The sequence below is a fragment of the Lygodium microphyllum genome, chromosome 28 (assembly GCF_053477565.2).
Source record: "Lygodium microphyllum isolate KBCC chromosome 28, Lygodium_microphyllum_v1.1.10, whole genome shotgun sequence".
Lineage (NCBI taxonomy): Eukaryota > Viridiplantae > Streptophyta > Polypodiopsida > Schizaeales > Lygodiaceae > Lygodium > Lygodium microphyllum.
In genome coordinates this window covers 61,889,840-61,916,082 of record NC_141162.1, presented here as the reverse complement: position 1 = coordinate 61,916,082, position 26,243 = coordinate 61,889,840, and the positions used below count along the sequence as shown (strand labels likewise).

General features: G+C 38.4%; 1 protein-coding gene across 1 annotated transcript; it reads left to right on the top strand.

Moving 5' to 3' along the window:
* The first annotated feature begins 21,985 nt into the window (after window positions 1-21,985).
* LOC148011528 (alcohol dehydrogenase 2-like) lies at window positions 21,986-25,849 on the top strand. The gene is made up of 10 exons (XM_087670289.1): window positions 21,986-22,034; window positions 22,198-22,334; window positions 22,460-22,497; window positions 22,631-22,971; window positions 23,206-23,288; window positions 23,419-23,494; window positions 23,650-23,711; window positions 24,534-24,629; window positions 25,345-25,506; window positions 25,639-25,849. The coding sequence occupies exons 1-10, from the start codon at window positions 21,995-21,997 to the stop codon at window positions 25,765-25,767; spliced, it is 1,164 nt and encodes a 387-aa protein (XP_087526415.1). The 5' UTR covers window positions 21,986-21,994; the 3' UTR covers window positions 25,768-25,849.
* The last annotated feature ends 394 nt before the right edge of the window (window positions 25,850-26,243 follow it).

The window sequence follows — 26,243 nt, the reverse complement described above, 5'->3', positions numbered from 1 at the left end:
TTGTTGAACTTCTACTTCAATTGTATCTTCCTGGGACTTGTGGTTGTGCCATAGTACTTGACCAAAATGTCCCATGCATTCGTAGGAGAGCTACAGTTCATTATCTGCATTACCATGGCATTTGAGATACATAAAGAGAGCCAGTGCAAAATTCTACGAGCTCTTTCTATCCAAGATCAGTGTAATCATCTTTGATCAGCCGTAGGTCGATCTTGGAGCTTAGGTTCAGCTTCCGCTCCAGTCACCAACTCCTAGTAGCCTTTCCTTATTAAGAAGTTCTCCATGTGGAACTTCCATATGGCATAATTGTTATTGTCAAGCTTTTCCCCCACTATCTGGGTTATGTTGTCAGTCCTCTCTGCATTACCCATATTGTACCAAACAATATTTAGTCACTGCCTGACTTCCTGCAAGCCAACAAGTATGACTGACCAAGTTTAATCCTCAATTGTTTATAACAGTTTTCTATAATTAATTGCAGTAAAAAACCAGGGTATCTCAGCCCAATGACAGCTCAAATAAGTCCACAAACAATTGGACTAACTCATAGGTATAACAGTCAATACATATGCTATGGAGTTGCTTCAGCTTAAACTCCTGCAACCTCACTACCAGGGTAAATACATACAGTCTGAAAACTGTAAACTGTGAGTAACCAGCAGCAATTTCAAGGCCAAAATCAATGTGTATACATGTCATACATGTTCCAAACCCTCCAGAATATCTGTTGGTACATGTGGTAGTCCAGTCATAAGCATACGGGTACAAAATAGTGCATAACCAACAAGTACGGTTGTCAAATAACTTGTTCGCAGATTGCAATTAGCAAATACTCAGTGAAATCAAGCCTTTTTAGCTCCAAAAAATAGCTCAAAAACATGCCATACATCCACTTTGAAATATCAAGGTCATTGCATGACCATATGGACACCGATAGACATGTTGTCTTCAATAGCCAGTGGCATACATTGCATTTACAGTTTGTATCCAGCTAAGACAATGTAAATGCATTCAATTTCAGCTTCAGATTTCAGTTTTTAATCATGCTCAATGCCTAATTCAATGCTCCAAGCATTCCCAGATATATTCCCAATAGCATACAGTTGTTCGAGATCAACAGTGTCATAGCATGCTTCAGTAGAAGATGATGCTTAGTGCCCGCATTCAATGACAGTTTTCAGCCTATCAATGGCTTCCAGATCAGAATATTTCAGTCATGCTCCAACACATGAGAACATGTACATATGGCCTCCAAGCAAATGTCTAAGTCTTTTTTATGCTTTTAGGCATGACCATGAGATTCTATAGCTCAAAGACAATAAAATGCAAGCTGTCCTTTCACTTTCCCAACAATTTAGGACTCTTTTACAGATCTGTATACTCTGATTTCAGCTCATAGCAGAGATTCTACCCAAGCAATAGCATCTTGTAGTGTTCAAGTACCTTCTAAAGTGTGCAAACATGCTTTATAGCACTTGGTAGATGATCAGTGGCTTGATTTTCAGCCAACAGAGGTAGCCTTCTGTCCTGGCGCAAACACGTTGGCAGCCTGGGGAGTTCATAACAGCAAGCTTCTTCACCAATAATGTCCAATTCCTTCTCCAGGATATTCAATAGAGCCTTTGAGAGACTCCAACCAATCCAGGAATAACTCTTGAGCAAGATCAAGACCAAATGAAAACAATGCATACCCTATGTGAGAAATGGTGAGAAATGACAAGCAGCCCTCTTCTCTTTCTAACCTTGGCAAGTCAGTCTTCAGGTTTTCTTCCTGCATGCACTCCACAGCCCAGTCATGGATGCTCTGATACCATGTTAAGATTAGGAGACAGAGACAAGAGTGAAGAGCTCAATGCTCTCTACTTATTCAATTATCTCATAGACCACACACATAACATAAGTGTATACAATAGTACTAAGGTCCGTAGGACTATTCACACTGGGTCTAAGACCACCGACTTATTTAATGTCCCACACTTGCTGATACAGCTACTAATGTCGATCATACATACTGACACGTGAATAATGGGAGCTTGATATTCTAACACACAACTATGACCACCACAACATCTCTCTCTCTCTCTCTCTCTCTCTCTCTCTCTCTCTCTCTCTCTCTCTCTCTCTCTCTCTACCACTACCACTACCACTACCACTACAAACAAGAAAAGAAGAAAAAACTACTACTACTACTAGAATAAACAAGAATAGAATAAAAATCAACAACAACAACAAAAATTACTACTACTACTACTACTACAAACAAGAAAAGAAGAAAAAACTACTACTACTACCACTGCTACAACAACAACAAACAAGAAAACTAAACAACAATAAACAAGAAAAGAAAAGAAAAGAAAGCAACAACAAACAAGAAAACCACTCAAACCACTAGGTTACGACCCCATTGCCTTTACATACATACCTTGATAGTGTTTGCAAGAAATAATTGTCCATGCTTATTTTCATATGGGCTTGTTCAAAATTTTAAACACTTTTTAAAGATGCTTCCACATTTTGCCCTTTGAAAATGGTTTCTCCCTCTCTCTCTCATTCCTTCTTTCATTTTCTCTCTTCTTCTCCCTCTCTTATTTCCTCTCTTTCTCTGTCAATACACATGATTTTTAACAAAAACAAGTAAATAAAAAGGAGAAAAAACAAAAACAAAGCAAGTGGGAACAATGCACTCACCGCAAAGGCCCGAGGATGCATTTGACAGCTTCTCTCTGCAACAATGGCACCACTACTACTACCACTACCACTACCACTACCACTACCACTACCACTACCACTACCACTACCACTACCACTACCACAAACCACTACCACTACCACTACCACTACAATAAACAAGAAAAGAGGAAAAAACAATAACAACAACAACAACAACAACTACTACTACTACTACTACTACTACTACTACTACTACTACTACTACTACTACTACTACTACTCCTACTACTATTACTGCTGCTGCTGCTGTTGCTACTACTACTACTACTACAACAATAACAACAAGCAAGAAAATAAGAAAAAACTACTACTACTACTACAAACAAGAAAACTAAACAACAATAAATAAGAAAAGAAAAAAAACCTATTACTACTACTATAGCAAACAAAAAAACTAGTATTACTACTGCTACAATCAAGACTACGACGACTACGACCACAACTATGACTACCACAACAACAACAAACTAGAAGAGAAAAAATTAAATAACAACTACTACCACTGCGACTACCACAACAACAACAAACAAGAAAATAAGAAATTAAACAACTACCACTACCACTACCACTACCACTACCACTACCACTACCACTACCACTACCACTACCACTACCACTACCACTACTACTACTATGACAACTACAAAAACAACAAACAAGAAAATAATAAATTAAACAACAACTACCATGACCACTACCATTACCACTACCACTACCACAACAACAACGAACAATAAAAAAAGAAAAGAAGAAATAAAACAATAACAACAATAACAATAACCTCTCTCTCTCTCCCTCTCCCTCTCTCTCTCTTTCTCTCTTTCCCTATTATGTGTTTAATGTTTTCTCCCTCTCTCTCTCGTGCCTTCTTTCCTTTTCTCTCTTCCTCTCCCTCTCTCATTTCCTCTCCCTCCCTCTCCCTCTCCCTCTCTTTCTCTCTTTCCTTGTTATGTTTAATGTTTTCTCCCTCTCTCTCTCGTTCCTTCTTTCCTTTTCTCTCTTCCTCTCCCTCTCTCATTTCCTTACCCTCTCTCAATACACATGATTTTTAACAAAAACAAGTAAAAGAAAAAGAGAAAACACAAAAACAAAGCAAGAAGGAATAATGCACTCACCATAAAGGCCCGACGATGGATTTGGCGGCTCCTCTTGGTGACAGCGGCTCCTCTTCGCCCTCAGTACACTTCCTCCTCTTCTTCGCGAACGGCGGTGGCGGCGATGAGAAGCTTTCATTCTCCCTCTTTCTCTCTTTCTCTCCCTCTCCCTCTCAAATGCAAGATGGAGTTAGCTCTCCCTTTCGCTCTCTCTTTTGTTTACTCGCGCAAAATAATGCACTCAGGTTTCAATCAATTCGTGTAGTACAAACCTGACATATCTTATGCCAATCATGGGATTTTAGCCCTGATAATTGGTTGTCTTTAGAAAATGCGGACTTGAGAGAACGCATCATAGCCGTCAGAGTGCGGATAGACTTGATAATTTGCTTCACAATGCGCTTTTCTTTAGTGGACAAAACCCAAGGAGCGCGAGGTAGCTGCAAACGACTATCAACACTAGACTGCAACCAAAGCGCCTCCATCTTGCCTACCTCCTTCAAATCCATTCATGCCCCTGCAGTGTCTCTCTATCCTGTGATGTGGTCCCCTAGTAAGATGCCCACATGCTTGAAAATATGCATGGGATCCAACAAGTGGTTGATCTATTAGTGGGTCCAATATGGCAACTCGTAGAAAACTGAGAACCGTCGCATTCCTCTCTCATTTCCTCTCTTTCTCTCTCAGTAGACATCATTTTTAGCAAAAACAAGCAAAAGGAAATAAGAAAAAATAAAAACAAACCAAGAGGTAGCAATGCACTCACCGCAAAGTCCCGAGGATGAATTCGGCAGTTCCTCTTCGTGACGGCGGCTCCTCTTCGCTCTTCGTGCACTTCCTTCTCTTCTCTTCGCAAATGGTGGTGACGGTGGTGGCGAGAAGCTCTCCTTCTCCCTCTTTCTCTCTTTCTCTCTCTTTCCCTCTCAAATGCACGATATAGTTCACTCTCTCTTTTCCTCCCTCTTTCGCTCTTTCGCACAAAATGCCACGCTCGGGTTTCGGCTCACTTTTTTTTGCCTTAGTACCGTCACTATTTTCGTCGCTAGTGATGCAAATATCGATGCCGCTAATTTGTGTTGGAAATAGCCATTGCTATACTCCTATATCCTTGTAGTGACTCATATCAAAACTTCCACAAGAGGGTGGTTCCTCTCTGAATATTAGCCAAGAGAGTAATTCATATGAGCATTACTCCTTCATGTAGATAGAGTAGCTTGCAAGTTAAAGGAACAATCGTGCTTGATCCCATTAGGACCCTCCTCCTTGATAACCCCACCAAAATGGAGGACTAAATGAGTGTTTAAGTGTGAAATAGCCTAGAATTTTATGAACACACAATGTGAACATAGGTTTCCAACCAAGCGATGCACCTAGCAAGACTCAAACCCATACCACAATCATGAGGCCATGTTTCAACTGCTATGCCATCATATATATGACCAAGCTACACATGTCTTATATTTCTATAAGATTTCCTTTGAGGTTTGAAGCACCATTAGGAATTTCATTTCTATCTTATGCTCTACTATGCATGCATAAAGATGAGTATGAACACATCAACCAAACTTAGATTGTGGGACCACACTTGTTTCCGGGAAAAGTTTTATCTTTGTAATTGACAAATATGGTCTTAAAAGCATTATCTTTAGTATCACATCTACTCTTATTATAAAATTCATTATATGTACAAAAGTGATCTTAAACTCATTACCTTTAGCATCATATCTGCTCTTCTTATACACATAATCATAAGTGCAAAAAAAATTATACATATCATAAGCTCTTTTTTTTCAAAGACCTCTCTTAAAAAATTGATCATAATTTGAGGAAAAGATTCTCAACTTGAGAGGTATCTTATCACATTACGATATACTTTTGTACATATGTCTATTGATATCCATACTTTTCCTCTATAGAAAAAGCCATTTTAGTCTATTAGAAATCAAATTTTACGCCAAATTTTTTCATATTAGGTGATCATTATGCTTTTGGTAGCTCAAATATAACCCTATTTTTCACTTGATTTGTTTGATGACCCTTATTTTTAGGCTAAAAAGTGAAAATTTTCCTTTTAAAAGAACATTGATCGTAAGAGAGGATTTGACTTTGTAGTTGACAAAGCTTGTCTTAAAAGCATTACCTAGACCACTATATTTACTCTTATTATACATATCAACATAAATGCAAACAAATTTAATGTGGCTTTTTATAAGGTAGTGTGTAAGTTATTATCTTAAAACCTTAAATTTATATGTACCAATCAATTATTGCACAAAGCCTTCTTGTTTATTGAAAGTGTCAATACTTTTAAGGTAAGGGTAATGAGAGGGTAACTTCTCTAGAACATATTCAATAAAACAAAGATAAGCCATATTGCATTCTTCCCAATCAGCCCAAGATCTCTCTTTCTCATTTGTAGAAGAAAACTATCTGCAGAAAGCACACTCGAATTAATGCCATGTATAAGGGAATTAATATACTAATTCCATAGGGATAAGATAGTCTTGTTGACCCCCAAATCTGATGGTAATTCTCTTTAGATTATGCACATCCTTACAATTTAGTAAGAAACTATTGATTGCATTGTGCAGCTTATCTAGTTTGTTTCCATTGAAATTTGATGGCTCGATGTCTTTCAAGAAAGTAGTATTAACACCATTTCTTGAAAGTGTGCCTCCTAAGATCAATCCTCCATATGGATTGAGACTACCACTAGTATTCGTGCCATGTGGTGTGTGAGAAGGTATATCAATTGAGTGGATATATTATGACTATTGGTGCAAAAGTAATGTGATATTTCAGTGTAATGAAAATCCTCAATAACTTGAGCCTTACCTATAGTAGTTATTTTTTGAAGTGGATCCATTCATTAATGTGATTTGGGTCATGATTGCTATCATGTTTGTCATCCTTGGAAATTATTATTAGATCCAACACATCAAATTCTAGAGAATGTGATAATTTAGGTTAATCAGACAACCTAAGTAGCCCTTGATCAAACAATGTACTCAACTCACTTCTCTCAATCATGGTTACTCAAATTATAAGGAAAATAGTATTCACTCCACAACTCAAATAGCTAGAATTTTTTAAAAAAAGTAATGCAATTTTTGATAAAGCAAAGCAAATTTTTGGAAAAAGCTAGTGGTAAGCAAGGGGGGCATCAAATCAAGTCAACACACTAAACACCACCCATACCAAGTTAGAAATTATTCATAATTTAAAGTGTAAAACATGAAAAATCCAATGAAAATTTTATTAAACCCTCATACAATGAGCATGTTTTGCTAAAAAAGGATGACAAGAGAGTCTTGAATGAGTTCCTATATTGAGGAGGGATGGGATGGAGAAACATTAGAGTTGAGGATAGCATTTGATAGAAGAAATGGGAGACATAACGTCGATAATTTTATCATATTAGGTAGTGACTTATGCACATTGAGTTGACAAGGGATTGACTAAAATAGGGAGTGATGAGAGTTCTTGTGAGCATGACTACCAAGGCCCCTAGACTAGGTTGATTCATCTCATTTCAAACTCAAGGTAGAATGGTGCCCATCTCAAGACATTAAGTACAACAACAGCTACTCCAACTAATTGGCAACTCTAGATATGCCCAAATGTTCTATATAAATGCATGATAGCCTCTTCTAAAGGTGTAAATTTAATGCCTTTATTATTGAGGTGTAAATCAAGTAGGGAACACATAGGAGCATGTGATAATTACAATCCTAAATTTTCAAAGAGGTAATTCTTTGAAAGATTATTAGTCTCATAATTTTTTCTTTTTGTGAATCTATTTCTTTAGACATATGAAACCCTCCTACAACTGTTCTTTCTTGATGGTAGTTGAATAATGCTTAATTGACCCACATTGTGTATGAGCATCATGCGTCCTACTTACATGCTTCGAAACTTTTTCTATCATGTAGCTTAGACTTTGTTTTTGCTAATTTATGTGACTTAAATGTCGTCTCCTTCTTTTTCTATCACATTAGATATCGAGACATCTAATCCTCTTAGAAAGGAAGCATCCATACCATTATATGATAGGTGTTAAGTATCTCACCTACAAACGCTACTTTCACTCCTAAGTGTGCAAGCAAAATATGAGTGGAGCGATGGGAGTGTGACCGAGTTGTTTAGGTACCTTCTATGTACGCTTCGTTGATTTCTTTTCGGCACCATTATAAAAAACAATTGTGCCTTTTCAAGGTGTTATATTATTTATTCTCAAGTTGCTAAAGCTTATATTGCCACTTGAAAATACCATGCCTGAGTCTCATGATGATGTGTGACATGTTTTACAAAAGCTTGGCATGGACTACAATAGCATCCATGCATGTGCCAACAATTGTGTGATGTTTCGAGGAGAGTACGAGACTATGGAGACATGTGCAAAGTGTGGTGCTCACAGGTATCGACAGGACTTGCAAGGGCAAATCATCCCTCATAAAGTTCTTAGACACTTTACACTTATTCCCCATATACATCACATGTTTTGTATGTTGGGCTTGGCGAGCTTGACAATGTGGTATGCGAAAAATAGATCCATAGATGGAGTCCAACAAATATCAATGGATTCACATGCATGGAGCCACATTGGCTCTACCTTTCCAGGATTTGCACGAGAGCCAAGGAACCTTCAACTTGGTCTTGCTATGGATGAGGTGAACCCATTCGATCTCTGCTCAACATCTTGCTAGTGTGTAGCCTCTAGTGCTTGTTAACTACAACATCCCGCCATGGCTTTCTACGAAGAAAGGACACCTCATCCTTAGTTTGCTGGCTCTTCGTGGCCACTATAAAGTCAAGAATATGGATGTCTTTCTCCGTCCATTAGTCAATGAGCTTAAGATTTAGTGGGAGGAGGGGGTCGCCATGGAAGATATGAGCAAGCGTGATGGTTGAAGGTCTGCCAATATACAAGCTATTCTCATGTGGATTATGCATGACTTTTCGAGATTCGAGGAGTGTTCAAGTAAGTAGACTTTCGTTCTCATTGGTTATATATATCATAGCTTGTTCAAGCTTGTGTTCACTAAATAGAGGTGTTGGGATAGGTCTGGTTACCTCAGGTTATCATGCATGTCCAGTGTGTGGACCACAGTTAGACTCCTGAAGGTCACGAAGCATGAAGAAGATGGTATATCAAGGACACACTAGTTTCTTGCCAGAGGATCATGAAATGAGGGAAGGTTTTCTTGGAAGACCTCTAGCACAAATGAACCCCCAAAGTCGGTATGAGCTAAAAGTGGTCCACACTGAGTCGCATCCAAACGGAATGCGATGATTCTCAAATTTCTATGAGTTGTCAAATTGGACCCACTTACAGATCAACCACTTTGCTGGATCCCATGCACGATGCAGTTCACTCTCTCTTTTGCTCCCTCTTTCGCTCTTTCGCACAAAATGCCACGCTTGGGTTTCGGCTCGCTTTTTTTTGCCTCAGTACCATCGCTATTTTCGTTGCTAGTGACGTAAATATCGACGCCGCTAATTTGCGTTGAAAACAGCCATTGCTATACTCCTATATCCTTGTAGTGACTCATATCAAAACTCCTACAAGAGAGTGGTTCCTCCTCTCTGAATATTAGCCAAGAGAGTAATCCATATGAGCATTACTTCTATATGTAGATAGAGTAGCTTGCAAGTTAAAAGAACAATTGTGCTTGATCCCATTGGGACCCTCCTTCTTGATAACCCCACTAAAATGGAGGACTAAATGAGTGTTTAAGTGTGAAATAGCCTAGAATTTTATGAACACACAATAAGAACATAGGTTTCCAACCAAGCGATGCACCTAGCAAGCCTCGAACCCATGACACAATCATGAGGCCATGTTTCAACTGCTATGCCATCATATCTATGACCAAGCTACACATGTATTATATTTCTATAAGATTTCCTTTGAGGTTTGAAGCACCATTAGGAATTTCATTTCTATGTTATGATATACTATACATGCATAAAGATGAGTATGAACACATCAACCAAACTTAGATTGTGGGACCACACTTGTTTTCGAGAAAAGTTTTATATTTGTAATTGACAAATATGGTCTTAAAAGCATTATCTTTAGTATCACATCTACTCTTATTATAAAAGTCATCATATGTGTAAAAATGATCTTAAAATCATTATCTTTAGCATCATATCTGCTCTTATTATACACATAATCATAAGTGCAAACAAATTTATACATATCATAAGCTCTTTTTTTTCAAAGACCTCTCTTAAAAAATTGATCATAATGTGAGGACAAGATGCTCAACTTGAGAGGTATCTTATCACATTATGATATACTTTTGCACATATTTCTATTAATATCCATACTTTTCCTCTATAGAAAAAGCCATTTTAGTCTATTAGAAATCAATTTTTATGCCAAAATTATGTATATTAGGTAATCATTATGATTTTGATAGCTCAAAGATAACCCTATTTTTCACTTGATTTTTTTATGACCCTTATTTTTAGGCTAAAAAGTGAAAATTTTCCTTTTAAAAGAACATTGATCGTAAGATAGGATTTGACTTTGTAGTTGACAAAGCTTGTCTTAAAAGCATTACCTAGAGCACTATATTTACTCTTATCATACATATCAACATAAATGCAAACAAATTTAATGTGGCTTTTTATAAGGTAGTGTGTAAGTTATTATTTTAAAACCTTAAATTTATATGTACCAATCAATTCTTGCACAAAGCCTTCTTGTTTATTGAAAGTGTCAATACTTTTAAGGTAAGGGTAATGAGAGGTTAACTTCTCTAGAACATATTCAATAAAACAAAGATAAGCCATATTGCATTCATCCCAATCAGCCTAAGATCTCTCTTTCTCATTTGTAGAAGAAAACTATCTACAAAAAGCACACTCGAATTCATGCCATGTATAAGCCTCGAATTAATATACTAATTCCATAGGGATAAGATAGTCTTGTTTATTCCCAAATCTGATGGTAATTCTCTTTAGATTATGCACATCCTTACAATTTAGTAAGAAACTATTGATTGCATTGTTAAGCAGCTTATCTAGTTTATTTCCATTGAAGGTTGATGGCTCGATGTCTTTCAAGAAAGTAGTACCAACACCATTTCTTGAAAGTGTCCCTCCTAAGATCAATCCTCCATATGGACTGAGAGTACCACTAGTATTCCTACCATGTGTTGTGTGAGAAGGTATATCAATTGAGTGGATATATTATGACTATTGGTGCAAAAGTAATGTGATATTTTAGTGTAATGAAAATCCTCAATAACTTGAGCCTTACCTATAGTAGTTATTTTTTGAAGTGAATCCATTCATTAATGTGATTTGAGTCATGATTGCTATCATGTTTGTCATCCTTGGCAATTATTATTAGATCCAACACATCAAATTCTAGAGAATGTGGTAATTTACATCATCAGAGAACCTAACTAGCCCTTGCTCAAACAATGTACTCAACTCACTTCTCTCAATCATGGTTACTCAAATTATAAGGAAAGTTAATGCAAAATTTGACAAAGCAAAGCAAAACTTTGGAAAGAAGCTAGTGGTAAGCAAGGGGGCATCAAATCAAGTCAACACACTAAACACCACCCATACCAAGTTAGGAATTATTCATAATTTAAAGTGTAAAACATGAAAAATGCAATGAAAAATTTACTAAACCCTCATACAATGAGCATGTTTCGCTCAAAAAGGATGACAGGAGAGTCTTGAATTAGTTCCTATATTGAGGAGGGATGGGATGGAGAAACGTTAAGAGTTAAGGACAACATTTGATAGAAAAATGGGAGACATAACGTCGATAATTTTATCATATTAGGTAGTGACTTATGCACATTGAGTTGACAAGGGGTTGACTAAAATAGGGAGTGATGAGAGTTCTTATGAGCATGACTACCAAGGCCCCTAGACCCAGTTGATTCATCTCATTTCAAACTCAAGGTAGAATGGTGCCCATCTCAAGACATTAAGTACAACAACAGCTACTCCAACTAATTAGCAAATCTAGATATGCCCATATGTTCTATATAAATGCATGATAGCCTCTTCTAAAGGTGTAAATTTAATGCCTTTATTATTGAGGTGTAAATCAAGTAGGGAACACATAGTAGCATGTGATAATTACAATCCTAAATTTTCAAAGAGGTAATTCTTTGAAAGATTATTAGTCTCATAAATTTTTCTTTTTGTGAATCTATTTGTTTAGACATATGAAACCCTCCTACAATAGTTCTTTCTTGATGGTAGTTGAATAATGCTTAATCGACCCCCATTGTGTATCAGCATCATGCGTCTAACTTACATGCTTCGAAACTTTTTCTATCATGTAGCTTAGACTTTGTTTTTGCTGATTTATGTGACTTAAATAACATCTCCTTCTTTTTCTATCACTTTAGACTCCATCTAGCTATCTTTTTGTAGCTTGTTGAGACACAACTGGGAAAATTACACGAGTTTATCTCTAAACGTTCAAAGACTCAAGTGGAACATTAAAACTCCATTAACACCATTACTATTTTCTATGAAGAATGCAAAAAACTTTTATCTCAATAAGGCAAGTAATAAGTGAGTGATAGAATACATAAAATTACAAATTGACATGTGAGGTTTACTGGAAAAAATGCTACTAAGAAAAGTTGCAAGTTGGAACTTCTCTTTAATCTAATTCTATGCGTATTTTAAATGTGTCCATTTTCTAGAAAGAGGAATCCAAACTAAAGGGCTTCATGTATGTGAACATTTGACCAGAGATTGACTTCTCTTTGAGTACACATGTGAGATTCAAACTAAATATTGAAGTTAGGCCTTTTCTTAATGGCACCATGAAAAAGACTCTAAGCGTCTCTCCTTAGATATAGTATCACTCCAATGTATGCCAACCCTACATCTAACACTCACCTTGTCCAAAAGTAGAATAATAACCCCATAAGGGAAAATCCTTTTTTGACCTTGAGTTCAAACCATTCAAGATTACTTGCATTAAATTAGCAAATATTAAAAGCATGGAAAAGGCTCCAAGTGTGTCTCTTTAGACATAACATTACTCAAACATGTGCCAACCCTATTAGGCTTGGGGCAATAGCTTCACATTTGACTGAGCTTGTGCAAAAGGTATTAGAAAATCCCCATTAAGATTGGGTTTCAACAATTCAATATCACTTGCATTTGGCAAATATTAGAAGCTTGGCATTGGACGGCCCATGGTCAATATATGAGGAGTACGGATAACTCAAATACCACCTTTCCATGCTGTAAAGTTATAAAATCTATGGTGAATCCTAAGTTGCTCTGCACAAAAGTACTCTATGGTGTATAATAAATCAAAGTGTGGTGAATCTTTTTGAAAAGATTTATATCAAAATCAAAGACTTTTGAATACAAATTTGATCATTTTTTCAAGAAGAAGGCTTCAAATTTGAATTTTTGAAAAAGTTAGCAAATCGTCACTGATAATGACCCCATATAATACTCACATTCGTGGTGTATTTTTATATACCTTAATTATCTATTTCTAATGATTATTAGATTATTTGTAAATATACCTAACTTGAGAGTGATAAGAAACCCCTTACACTATACTAAAGAGTTAATGCTATATAACCCTCTCCCTCGCACCCCCCTAAAAAGAAAAAAGGAACACTAGAAGATATAGACCTTATACTGACGTTTAAAGCGACGAAAATACAAACAATAAAATTTGCCCGCGTCGTCGCAAAAAGCATTGTTATTGACGACGCCATAGAAACGTCATTATTGGCGTCGCTATATGCGTCGCTAATAGCAACGCATATAGCGATGCAACCAGTGAATTTGCGACGCGCATAGCGAGGCCAATAGTGACATGAGCAGTAAATTTGCGACGCAAATAGCGACGGTAACAGGGAAAAAAAATTTTGTGGCAGGGCAGCTATAGCACAGTGTGTTGTATGAGAGCCATACAAAATAGTTTCTGTACTACTGCATACAAAGCACTTGCAAACAAAAAGAATGTATAGTGAAATCATAAAACTGATACATGAAATAAATACATGATCGCATAAAATGGGATTGGTACAATCATGAAAAGATATCACAAATACATAGAAAATGTCTACATAGATTAGGCGACTAAAAACTAAAGGTGTGTGAGCTCCAAGGATCCAAGGGCGAGCTATAAATCCTCGTCCCCCGAAAGCTCGTCCCGTCGCAAAGGAGCATCGAACAGATTCTATAGAAAAAGAAACAACATATGAATCCACCATACACTAATGCATTCAAATATCTCATGGTAACTACGGACAAGAAAGATGAGTGACTTATAGGGCCGCCGCGTCTATACAATCGGTTGATCAATGCATTGAGACCGTGCCTCTTTGCATATCGAGTCTCAAGGCCTTGCGGATCGCGATTTGTAATGGAGTGCTGCAAAGAAAATAAAATGCTAACTGTTGAAAACATGATTGTCAGTACAAAGAATATTTCAAAAAAACAAACAAGCAAAACATAATAGAAACTTACAAAGTCCTCCAAATATGTCATGTGGCCGCCACTCCCAAGATGATGGACCACTCCGGCCTCGAGTCGTGTCCTTGCCACCTCCCGCTGTGCTGACTCCAACGTCCTGGCGAATCTGTAGCCTCCTTCCTCAGTCGGTGCCAATCGTCTGCATCTAACCACTCGGGCTTTGCAGCCCCACTCTTGATTGCCTTGCGTGCGTCGGATTGTCTATGTGACATGTATGTATGCATGCAATCCATCATCCACTCCGTAGAGAATCTATCTACTACGGCTGGCACCGGAAACTCCTCGTGCAAGGATGCTACTATGTAGTCCTTGCTCCCCTCCAGTGTGTTCTTCCAATGATCCAGGACGTTGTGCCAAAAAACTTGTTGGCACAACTCTCTCATGCGAGCTATCACCCTCCTCCCCTCATCATTCATGATGATGGCTCTTGACCTACTATCAACCAGGTATCCATAACCCCTAGGAGTCTGTCTAAGATGGGTCCTCTCCCATCTCCATCCACGCTCCTGGGCATATCCAGGAGACCCCTCTACATCCGGTGTACCGACGGGGGTAACCTCTCTCGGAGTGGCACTCAAAGGGGTGCCACCAAAGGGGGTGCCACCTGACTGCTGCTGACGGCTGTGGAATTTTCTTTTAGTCCTTCCATTGACTAGTTGGCATGATTTCTAATTTGTTATGCCTATAAAGTTAATACAAAAACAATGAATTATGCATATCACAATTAGATCCCGTACTTGGACATTATAAAGGACATGACCAATTTTAAGCCATCTTAAAGAGTCACCAATGTACGTGGCCCATGGCAAAGCACATTGCATACCATTATCGATAAGTCTATTGTCGTGCATCTTAAATCTCCTAATTAGACTTTATAAATGGTATGACTAATTTTTAGCCCCCTTAAGGCGTCGATGTAATGGTACCCATAAAAAAAGTAAAGTGGATACCATTACCATAATCATGGATATGCTATTATTCCAATATATGTTATCTTTCTCTTTCTCTCCCTCTCCCTCCCTCTCTTTCTCTTTCTCTCGTATTTCCTCTCCCTCTCACAATATATCTTAACACTCTCCAAAAGCAAAAGGGAGAGGGAGAGAGAGAATGCACTCTCCCTCCCTCTCCCTCTCCCTCTTGCTCTCTTTCTCTTTCTCTCCCTCTCTCATTTCCTTCCCCTCCCTCTCCCTCTCTTTCTCTCCCTCTCTCTCCCTCTCTCTCTCTTTCTCTCTCATTTCCTATCCTAAACAAGCAAAAAAGAAAGTGATTCAAACATTAAACAAGAAAGAGGGAGAGTGAGAGAGAGAATGCACTCTCCCTCCCTCTCCCTCTCTTTCTCTCTCATTTCCTAAACAAGCAAAAAATAAAGTGATTTAAACATTAAACAAGCAAAAGGGAGAGGGAGAGAGACAATGCACTCTCCCTCTCTTTCTCTTTCTCTCCCTCTCTCATTTTCTTCCCCTCCCTCTCCCTCTCCCTCTCTTTCTCTCCCTCTCTTTCTCTCTCATTTCCTCTCCTAAACAAGCAAAAAATAAAGTGATTTAAACATTAAACAAACAAAAGGGAGAGGGAGAGAGAGAATGCACTCTCCCTCCCTCTCCCTCTCTTTCTCTTTCTCTCCCTCTCTCATTTCCTCCCCCTCCCTCTCTCTCTCTTTCTCTTTCTCTTTCTCTTTCTCTTTCTCTCTCTCTCTCTCCCTCTCCCTCTCCCTCTCTTTCTCTCTTACTCTCTCATTTCCTCTCCTAAACAAGCAAAAAAGAAAGTGATAAACATTAAACAAGCAAAAGGGAGAGGGAGAGAGAGAATGCACTCTCCCTCTCCCTCTCTTTCTCTTTCTCTCCCTCTCTCATTTCCTCCCCCTCCCTCTCCCTCTCCCTTTCCCTCTCTTTCTCTTTCTCTCCCTCTCTCTCCCTCTCCCTCTCTTTCTCTCTCATTTCCTCTCCTAAACAAGCAAAAGAGAGTGATTTAAACCTTAAACAAGCAAAAGAAACAGAGAGGGAGACTCACCGATGAGATATGGCGAGCGTGGGGCGGCTCCTCCTCTCCTTCGCGAACAACGGTGGCGGCGGCGGCGGCGGCAAGTCTTCTTCCTCTCCTTCTCTCACGACGGCCGCTCTCTCCCTCGCTCTCACTCTCAAAACTCACAAGTTGCAAACGCGAAATGAAAACCGTGCTCGGTTTCGGCCGCTTTTTTTCCCTATGGAGCGTCGCTATTTGCGTCGCTATCTGCATCGTATTTGCGACGCCAATAGCGACGCCGCTATTCGCCGTCGCTAATCGGCGTCGCTACTAGCTCAAATCCTTGTAGTGGAAAGAAAATAAAAGGCTTGAAATAAGAATAGTAAGTTTATTAATAAGTAGCATGGCCGTTATAAGTAAAATATATGTGATTGAAACTCTACTCTCATTGATTAGCACTTGAGGCTACTTTACTATGATAGTTAATGTCTCTACAAGAAGCTCTACCACACAAGTTGTATAGTTTTGAAGTGTTCAAAAGAAATCAAACTATTTAGCTATAAAGGAAGAGTTGCATGAGATGTATATTGGGCCATCCAACTTAGCTGTTAGGGTTTTCTTGCTTTGACCAATAAGTATTTGCATGAAATTCTAGTCCAATTCCAATAGTTAAGTTAATTTTCTTGGAGAAAACTTTAACATTGTATTAAAAGTAGAAAAGGATTTACATCCAAAGATGGGGACTTCCAACATTTTAGTAAGTTTTTTACTCAAACCCTAGTCCACTTCCAACACTTGAAGTAGCTTAAATGGGTAGTACTTTCCATGAGATGTGAATTGTTTGCTATACAACTTGTACAATTTCTCCCTAAAAAAATTTTAACTTGAAATTGCAATCTAGTTCGAATACTTGAGAGTTGATTGAAAAATTGAATACTTCTACTTCCCTTCCAACACTTGAAGTAGCTTCAATAAGGTAGTAGCTTCCATGAGATGCTACTTTTTGGAAGTACAACTTGAATAGTTTTATGTTGTGTTGTATGACAATACTATACTGCTTAGGCTATGAAGGTAGAGCAGCATGAGAACTATCTCTCATCATCCACCAATGCGGGTTGGTAGTGAGGGTTTTTCCTTGGATTGGTAAGGGTTTTACATGGTCAACAAGGTGCATAAGTGCAAGGATGTGGATTTTTTCCATCAACTTGTAGAAGAAAATTTAGACAAATTTCAACCTTGTGAATTGCAACAACATCATGAGCTAGGTGTGGTTGGGGCCAATGCGAGAGTCTACATACATCATGAGCTTTTGGAAGGAAAAGACTACATACATAGCTAGGTACGGTTGGGGCAATGGGTTGTTGGCCTCAATAAGTGGGCCTACTTGCCCCAAGCCGCAACTAAACTAGGTGTGCAGTAGGCTTTTTGAGGAGAAAAGGCTCAAATATTGGACACTACATGGGAACACAAGGGGAAAGAGCCTCTTTGCACGTGTAAGAAAATGTCAAAAACTTTGTGTGAATTGGTCAATGAGGTACATATAGTCATTGTGGTGACTTTGCTGCAAATGAACCTAAGGGCCACAACCCACAACTCATTTTGTATTTTCAGTTATTTAATATTGCAAAAAATACAAGAAAAAATAGGGAAAATGGATAAAAATAGGGAAAATTTTGATTTTGAGTGCCGAAAATTAAGGAAAAATAAGAACCATGTTTGTGTATGTATGGGGGGTCTGAAGTATGAGGTTTAGCCTCAGTTCAGCCCTACCTCTATGTTTTAGTGAGTTTTTATTGCTTTTTATACAATAAAACATGGAAAATATTACCCTAAACCTATGCATTGTGCACAATCTAAACGGTGAGGGGGTAAAGAGAATGAGAGTGGTGTTTAAGTGCTGAGAGAAAGAAAAGGCTGATTGTTTGCATCTATGCATATCATATAGATCGATTGTTAATTTAAAATAAGGATCTAGTAGCACGAGGTCTCCTCGGTGCTAGGTTCGTGCAACGTAGCAATTACGCGTCAGAGAAATTCATTGAAAGAATGCTTTTGCACTAAGCACAACGTTGATTTTCTTAATTGTTTGAGCACATGGACATTCACAGTTTGCATGAAGCATAAAATGATAAAAGGTATCAAACAATACCTCCTGGATGCATAGCACTTGTATTCTCTAGATCGTGACCAACGGTGAGTGAGTAATGTTGTCCAAGCTGTAGGCCTGGCGTTGGGTCTAAGGGGAAAGAAAGTGAGGAAAATGGTACATTCCTGGATACGATCAATTGGTACCTTGAGTGGAAATATGTGCAATACTATGTTATATATGTTTGGCGACGCATCGAGGGGCCAATCCCCAAGATGTAGGAGAGTTGTAGTGAGGTAGCGACAGTCAGCCATGGGAGGACCTCCTATGTTTGTGCTTCGTGCTATTTGGCAATGTGTTCACCTCCCTTGATGCTTACTTCCTTGCTTGTTGCTTCTTCTTGTTCTCCTCTCTCTTATTCTCTCTTTCTTCCTCTCCTTGGCTTTCCTTTTTCCCTTCTTGTGTGTTTGAAATGAAAGAAGAGGTGAGTCATGAGGAGGTGAGGCATGAAAATACTAGGTGAGGCATGAAGAGATTGCATGTCAGCTAAGCTCAAGCTTCAGAACCGCAAAAAACGTAGGAAAGGAAAGGCGTAGTTTGAAAAGAAATGATTTAAGTATGATTTGAAATTTGGCGTGTGCGTCTATTTTTGCATGTATAAGCGCGTCTATTTGTGCAGATATATACACACAAAAATCATGTCTATTTACACGCACGTTTACACGCACTTATAGACGCTGCGATAGACGCGCCCGACTTTGCGTATCTAACATGCAGGTCTATGCCTCGTTTCTGTTGTAGTGAAAGAAGAAGAGAATGGACTCACCATAAAGATATAGCGAGGGTTTGGCAGCTCCTCTTCGCAATGAAGGCTCCTCCTCTCCTTCACGAACGGCAGCGACGGTGGCGGCAAGCCTTCTTCCTCTCCCTCTCTCACCCTCTATGCAAAACGATCGTTCTCTCTCTCGCTCTCCCTCTCAAAATGTCTCATGAAAATGCGCGAAATGAAACACGCTCAGGTTTCGGCCCTGTTTTGTTTTTCCTTGTGGGGCGTCGCTATTTGCGTTGCAAATGCGACGCAAATAGCGACCTCGCTATTCCTGTGTCACTACCTGTCGTCGCTATACCTCTCTTTCCTTGTAGTGTATGTGAGGTTTACTTGAAACAATGCTACTAAGAAAAGTTGCAAGTTGGAACTTCTCTTGAATCTAATTCTATGAGTATTTTAAATGCATCCATTTTCTACAAAGAAGAATCCAAATTAAAGGGCTTCATGTATGTGAATATTTGACCAAAGATTGACTTCTCTTTGAGTACACATGTGAGATTCAAACTAAATATTGAAGTTAGGCCTTTTCTTAATGGCACCATGAAAAATACTCTAAGCGTCTCTCCTTAGATATAGTATCACTCCAATGTGTGCCAACCCTACATCTAATACTCACCTTGTCCAAAAGTAGAGTAATAACCCCATAAGGGAAAACCCTTTTTTGACCTTGAGTTCAAACCATTCAAGATTACTTGCATTAAATTAGCAAATATTAAAAGCATGGAAAAGGCTCCAAGTGTGTCTCTTTAGACATAACATTACTCAAACATGTACCAACCCTATTAGGCTTGGGGCAATAGCTTCACATTTGACTGAGCTTGTGCAAAAGGTACTATAAAATCCCCACTAAGATTGGGTTTCAACAATTCAATATCACTTGCATTTGGCAAATATTAGAAGCTTGGCATTGGACGGCCCATGGTCAATATATGAGGAGTACGGATGACTCAAATACCACCTTTCCATGCTGTAAAGTTATAAAATCTATGGTGAATCCCAAGTTGCTCCACACAAAAGTAGTCTATGGTGTATAATAAATCAAAGTGTGGTGAATCTTTTTGAAAAGATTTACATCAAAATCAAAGACTTTTGAATACAAATTCGATCTTTTTTCAAGAAGAATGCTTCAAATTTGAATTTTTGAAAAAGTTAGCAAATCATCACTGATAATGACCCTATATAATACTCACATTCATGGTATATTTCTATATACCTTAATTATCTATTTCTAATGATTATTAGATTATTTGTGCATATACATAACTTGAGAGTGATAAGAAACCCCTTACACTATACTAAAGAGTTAATGCTATATACCCCCCTCCCTCGCACCCCCTAAAAAGAAAAAAGGAAAGAAAATAAAAGGCTTGAAATAAGAATAGTAAGTTTATTAATAAGTAGCATGGTAGTTATAAGTAAAATATATGTGATTGAAACTCTACTCTCATTGATTAGCACTTGAGGCTACTTTACTATGATAGTTAATGTCTCTACAAGAAGCTCTACCACACGAGTTGTATAGTTTTGAAGTGTTCAAAAGAAATCAAACTATTTAGCTATAAAGGAAGAGTTGCATGAGATGTATCTTGGGGCATCCAACTTAGCTATTAGGGTTTTCTTGCTTTGACCAATAAGTATTTGCATGAAATTCTAGTCCAATTCCAATAGTTAAGTTAATTTTCTTGGAGAAAACTTTAACATTGTATTAAAAGTAGAAAAGGATTTACATCCAAAGATGGGGACTTCCAACATTTTAGTGAGTTTCTGACTCAAACCCTAGTCCACTTCCAACACTTGACGTAGCTTAAATGGGTAGTACTTTCCATGAGATGTGAATTGTTTGCTATACAACTTGTACAATTTCTCCCTCAAAAATTTTTAACTTGAAATTGCAATCTAGTTCGAATACTTGAGAGTTGATTGAAAAATTGAATACTTCTACTTCCCTTCCAACACTTGAAGTAGCTTCAATAAGGTAGTAGCTTCCATGAGATGCTACTTTTTGGAAGTACAACTTGAATAGTTTTATGTTGTGTTGTATGTCAATACTATACTGCTTAGGCTATGAAGGTAGAGCAGCATGAGAACTGTCTCTCATCATCCACCAATGCGGGTTGGTAGTAAGGGTTTTTCCTTGGATTGGTAAGGGTTTTACATGGTCAACAAGGTGCATAAGTGCAAGGATGTGGATTTTTTCCATCAACTTGTAGAAGAAAATTTAGATAAATTCCCAATAGAATTTCCCACATTGTGAATTGCGACAACATCATGAGCTAGGTGTGGTTGGGGCCAATGCGAGAGTCTACATACATCATGAGCTTTTGCAAGGGAAAGACTACATGCATAACTAGGTACGGTTGGGGCAACGGGTTGTCAGCCTCAAGAAGTGGGCCTGCTTGCCCCAAGCCGCAACTAAACTAGGTGTGTGGTAGGCTTTTTGAGGAGAAAAGGCTCAAATATTGGACACTACATGGGAAAGAGCCCCTTTGCACGCATAAGAAAATGTCAAAAACTTTGTGTGAATTGGTGAATTGGTCATTGTGGTGACTTGTGAGGACTATGGTCCTCTCTCTCTCTCTCGATGTTTGAATATTCATAAGACAGCGTTGAAAGAAGGGGCCGCTCGAGGCCCCATCGAGCCCACGTGTGACACGTGGCAACATGGCTCTACACCTCTCTCTCTCTCTCTCTCTGGCTGGCTGGCTAGCTTTCTATCTATCAATCTATATATTTGCCAAATTTATTATTTATAAGCTGTATCTCTAAACACACATAATGCGCACCTTATCAGACACCACGATGCCTAATTCGACAGCAGGACAGGTGATAACATGCAAAGGTACGTAGCTGCCATTCTCTGTTCATCATCACCTCCTTCCAAACTATAGTTCCTATGAATTTGGAACTGTATTAGTCCTTGCCTTACATCGTAACATATTGATTTTATACGATGAGAGCAGCCAGTGATTTTTTCTGTTTCTGATCCCCCCCCTCCGCCATAGCTGCTGTGGCCTGGAAACCCAAGGAGCCCCTGGTTATCCAGGAGGTGCAAGTGGATCCCCCGCAGGCTGGCGAGGTCCGAATCAAGATCACGCACACCTCGCTCTGCCACAGCGATATGCTTGTGTGGGAGAACGAGGTAATGTATGCGGCCATTGCTGATGATTTTTATTGTGTCAGGGTTTCTTGCTCCTAAGTACGACGGCCAGCAGGTTGATAGCTGATGAGCATTCTCCTTCTTGTTTGTGGTGTGATTAATGGCAGGGTGCCTTTCCTCGGATTCTCGGACACGAGGCGGCCGGGTGAGGATGGCTTGGGTCTGATCATGAGAGAGAGAGAGAGAGAGAGAGAGAGAGATTGATGAAGCTTGCATGATGGTCTCTGGACTGAGAAAGACACTGAGAGATGATCGTGTACTGCATATCCAAATTGCAGGATTGTGGAGAGCGTGGGCGAAGGCGTGACAGATTTGAAAGAAGGGGATCATGTCCTCCCAGTGTGCACAGGCGAGTGTGGGGATTGCCGCCAATGCAAGTCGGATAAGACCAATCTCTGCGCCAAGCTCAAGGTGGATCCCGGCCGGACTTTCATGCTGCATGATGGGAAGTGCCGCTTCTGGATACGAACCAGCGAGGGGGAGCAGATCCCTGTTTACCATTTCCTGAACGTGTCGAGCTTCTCGGAGTACACGGTGGTGGATGTTGGCTGTGTTGCGAAGGTCAATCCGGATGCACCTCTCGACAAGATCTGCCTCTTCTCCTGTGGAATCTCCACAGGTGGGGTCAGAGTTTACCAGTTGCACTGTATATTTCTGAAGGCTGTCACAGCCAATCATTTAAAAACTATGATACGAGCATCTTTAAAGCTACAATCATCTGAAAATCTTGATGAGCCATTGTCCGTTTGTCTGTCTCTCTGCACACGCGCGCGCACACACACATGTACTAGTTCCAGCTATCATGTACTTATGTTGATTTCATGATCATTCAACAAGTGTGTGTACATTATAGGACTTGGAGCTGCCTGGAACTGTGCCGAGGTGGAGAAGGGATCTACTGTTGTTATCTTTGGGCTGGGAGCTGTGGGTTTAGCGGTAATTCATGGGGTTAAAATTTCCGAGCTTTCATGTCTGCTTATGTGTTTCCCACAAACAGAAAAGGGAAATGAAGAATGGTTTGCTCTCATCTGCTGTCCGATCGTGTGCTCTCCCTTCTGTTGTTTAGGTTGCGGTTGGATCCAAGAGTGCCGGGGCATCGCGTATCATCGGGATCGACATCAACCCAGCAAAATTTGACACAGGTGCACAAACAGCGGCAAGGGTTTTACTCTGAGCAAATAAGTAATTAACCGGACAAGAAAGATTTGCTCTGATCAGAACAAGTTATGATATGTTACTGGCCATAGGAATGAAGTATGGCTTCTCTTTTGTCTCATGGGTTGTGTGTGAATGACAGCCAAACAGTTTGGTGTTACCGAATTTATTAATCCTCGGGATCATACCCAACCAATTTCAGAGGTATGCCTTTTTTCTCTAACCCTTTATTGTTTGAAAATATTACATTCATATCATTCTCAGAATGACACTTTGGGTGACCTTTTATTCCAGATGTAAGGCTCTTTTCTCTAACCATTAATTGTTTGAAGATTCTATCTTATTAATATTTCAGTATGACGCTTTCAATGACCTTTTACTAGAAAGCAATGTTCACTAAAAGCCGAGGATTAATAAAACATGGATTGGAAAAATCTTAGAGAAACACTTGCAAAATAAAGAATAATATGTTTAGAACCTTGAAGTATACAAACTTTTAGGTGTAAACTGGCAAATTTGTGATTTGATTAATTACAAAATCCCTCCAAAAGTTTTAAGTTAAAAAGCATTCGTATCTGCTACCAAAAATGTTTTTCATGAACACTCTTATTGAGCCCCTTGGGAAGGGGCTCTTAGAAAGGTAAGACTTTTGGAGGAGGTTGCAACTTATCGAAATCACCATTCAAGAAGTAGATAGAATGCTTTGGAACTTTTCCAAAAAATAAAAAATTTGCATTGATCCTAGGTATCTTCATTGCTAAAAAGAGCATCCTATCTCATGACGTGATTTGGTCTTACAATGCATGAATTGTAGTGGTCCTACTAATATCACATGATGTGCATCGATTTGGTGTGTTTATGATGCTTGCATAGAGGATAGTAGTATTTTATGATATGATTTAGTGTGTATTGAATACATAGCAATAGCAAATAATAGTATTATGAATGCAATAGTAGAGAAGCTAAGCTTGTCCTTTTTGGTAAAGTATATGTAACTACATTCACTTTTTGCTTGTGTACAAGCAGGTGGTAAAGGATTTGACTAGTGGGGGTGCAGACTATTGTTTTGAGTGTGTGGGCAATGTTGACCTTATGTTATCTGCATTTGAAAGTTGCCATGAGGCTAGTTTACTCTCTCTCTCTCTCTCTCTCTCTCTCTCTCTCTCTCTCTCTACGCTCCTAATAACAAATAGTAAATATAAAACTCATTCTCATTCAAAAAAAAGAACATGTTAATTGTATTGTGAATTATTAAGGAACAATGGGGGCAAAAAATATATGCCTATCAATAATGTGGCTTCATTTTATCAATATATTATACTCATCTCAAGCTTGTGCAATTACATTGAGCTCTCAAATATAGTGCATTATTGAAGATCTCTTGATAACTTATTCGAATATGACTCTTTTCACATGAAACAAAGTAGTTTACCACTCTTAAAGTTTTGATATATTGAGATGAGAGTGCTTAAGTCACTCTTGGAAAAAGAAAGTGATAGCTTTCTTTAAAGGATAGTAGTATCTTTAGAAAAAAAAAGGGAATATTGTTCCCTCTTTTCACATTTTTGTATTTTAGTTGCTAGAAGTTATGTACTATCTTATGTTTTGTAAAATTACAGGCAAGTTTCCTTGACTTGTCTCATCTTAGATAGCGATTCTTGAATGAGCTGTTTTTCTTAATATTTGTGTTAGTCACCATGATAGAGCACTAAGAGGTGTAACCAAATCATAGCAATTTACTCATGACACTAGTAACATTCTAAAATATCCTCTTATAATGTGGATAAGATTATGGTGCAACTCTTCGACTAACATATATATATTTTTATTCGTGGAGGGATGGGGCAAGACAATTTTGGTCGGTATAGAAGTTCGGCCAGAAAAATTGCTACATATGCATCCCATCCAATTGTTTGCAGGAATTCAAATCAGATCCTCCATTTTTGGTGAATTCAAAAGGTCACAAATTCCAAAACTTGTGGACATGTATATGGAGAAGGTATATTAACTTTGTTTTTTACACATGTTTTCAAAAGTTATAGATAAATTTCAATTTTTACATATCATCTAACATGCGTTAACATTGTTTTTGTTGTAAACTTTAATAATTGGGTGGGCAAATCACATGAAGACATTAAAAGTCGATGACTTTGTGACACACGAGCTACCATTTGAACAAATCAATGATGCTTTCAAACTTCTTCAAGAGGGAAAAAGTTTGCGATGTGTCTTGCATATGATGCATATCCCCAAAATGTAATTCAAAATATGTTATCCAACATGAATGCTCGTACACTGTTTTTAGTCCAATAAGTATCAATTACTTATATCGATTAGCATCGACAAAATTTTAACACATGGAAAGTAACGTGAGAAATGCTAATAGGAGGCACCATGAAACTTTGTACAGCATTCCACATATATTTTAATGGTGAAATATTTATTGTTCAATTAGTGTAGGGTCATCTTTGCAAGTCAAATAGTTATTATGGTATTAACATAGCCTCACAATGTTTTTCAGATAATTGTATGCCAAACAGTTACTAGGTTAGGTTTTTATCATTATCTTATTAATAATTGAGAAAACCTAAGAACAAGAGAGGCCATACTTTTTTTTCAAAAAGTTATGTATAAAGACACATTGGACATTTAGAAAATGCACTTAACATGAACTGTAGATAATTATTATTGATGATGATGACAATAGAGATAATGCTCATGTGCTCAAGCTAGATA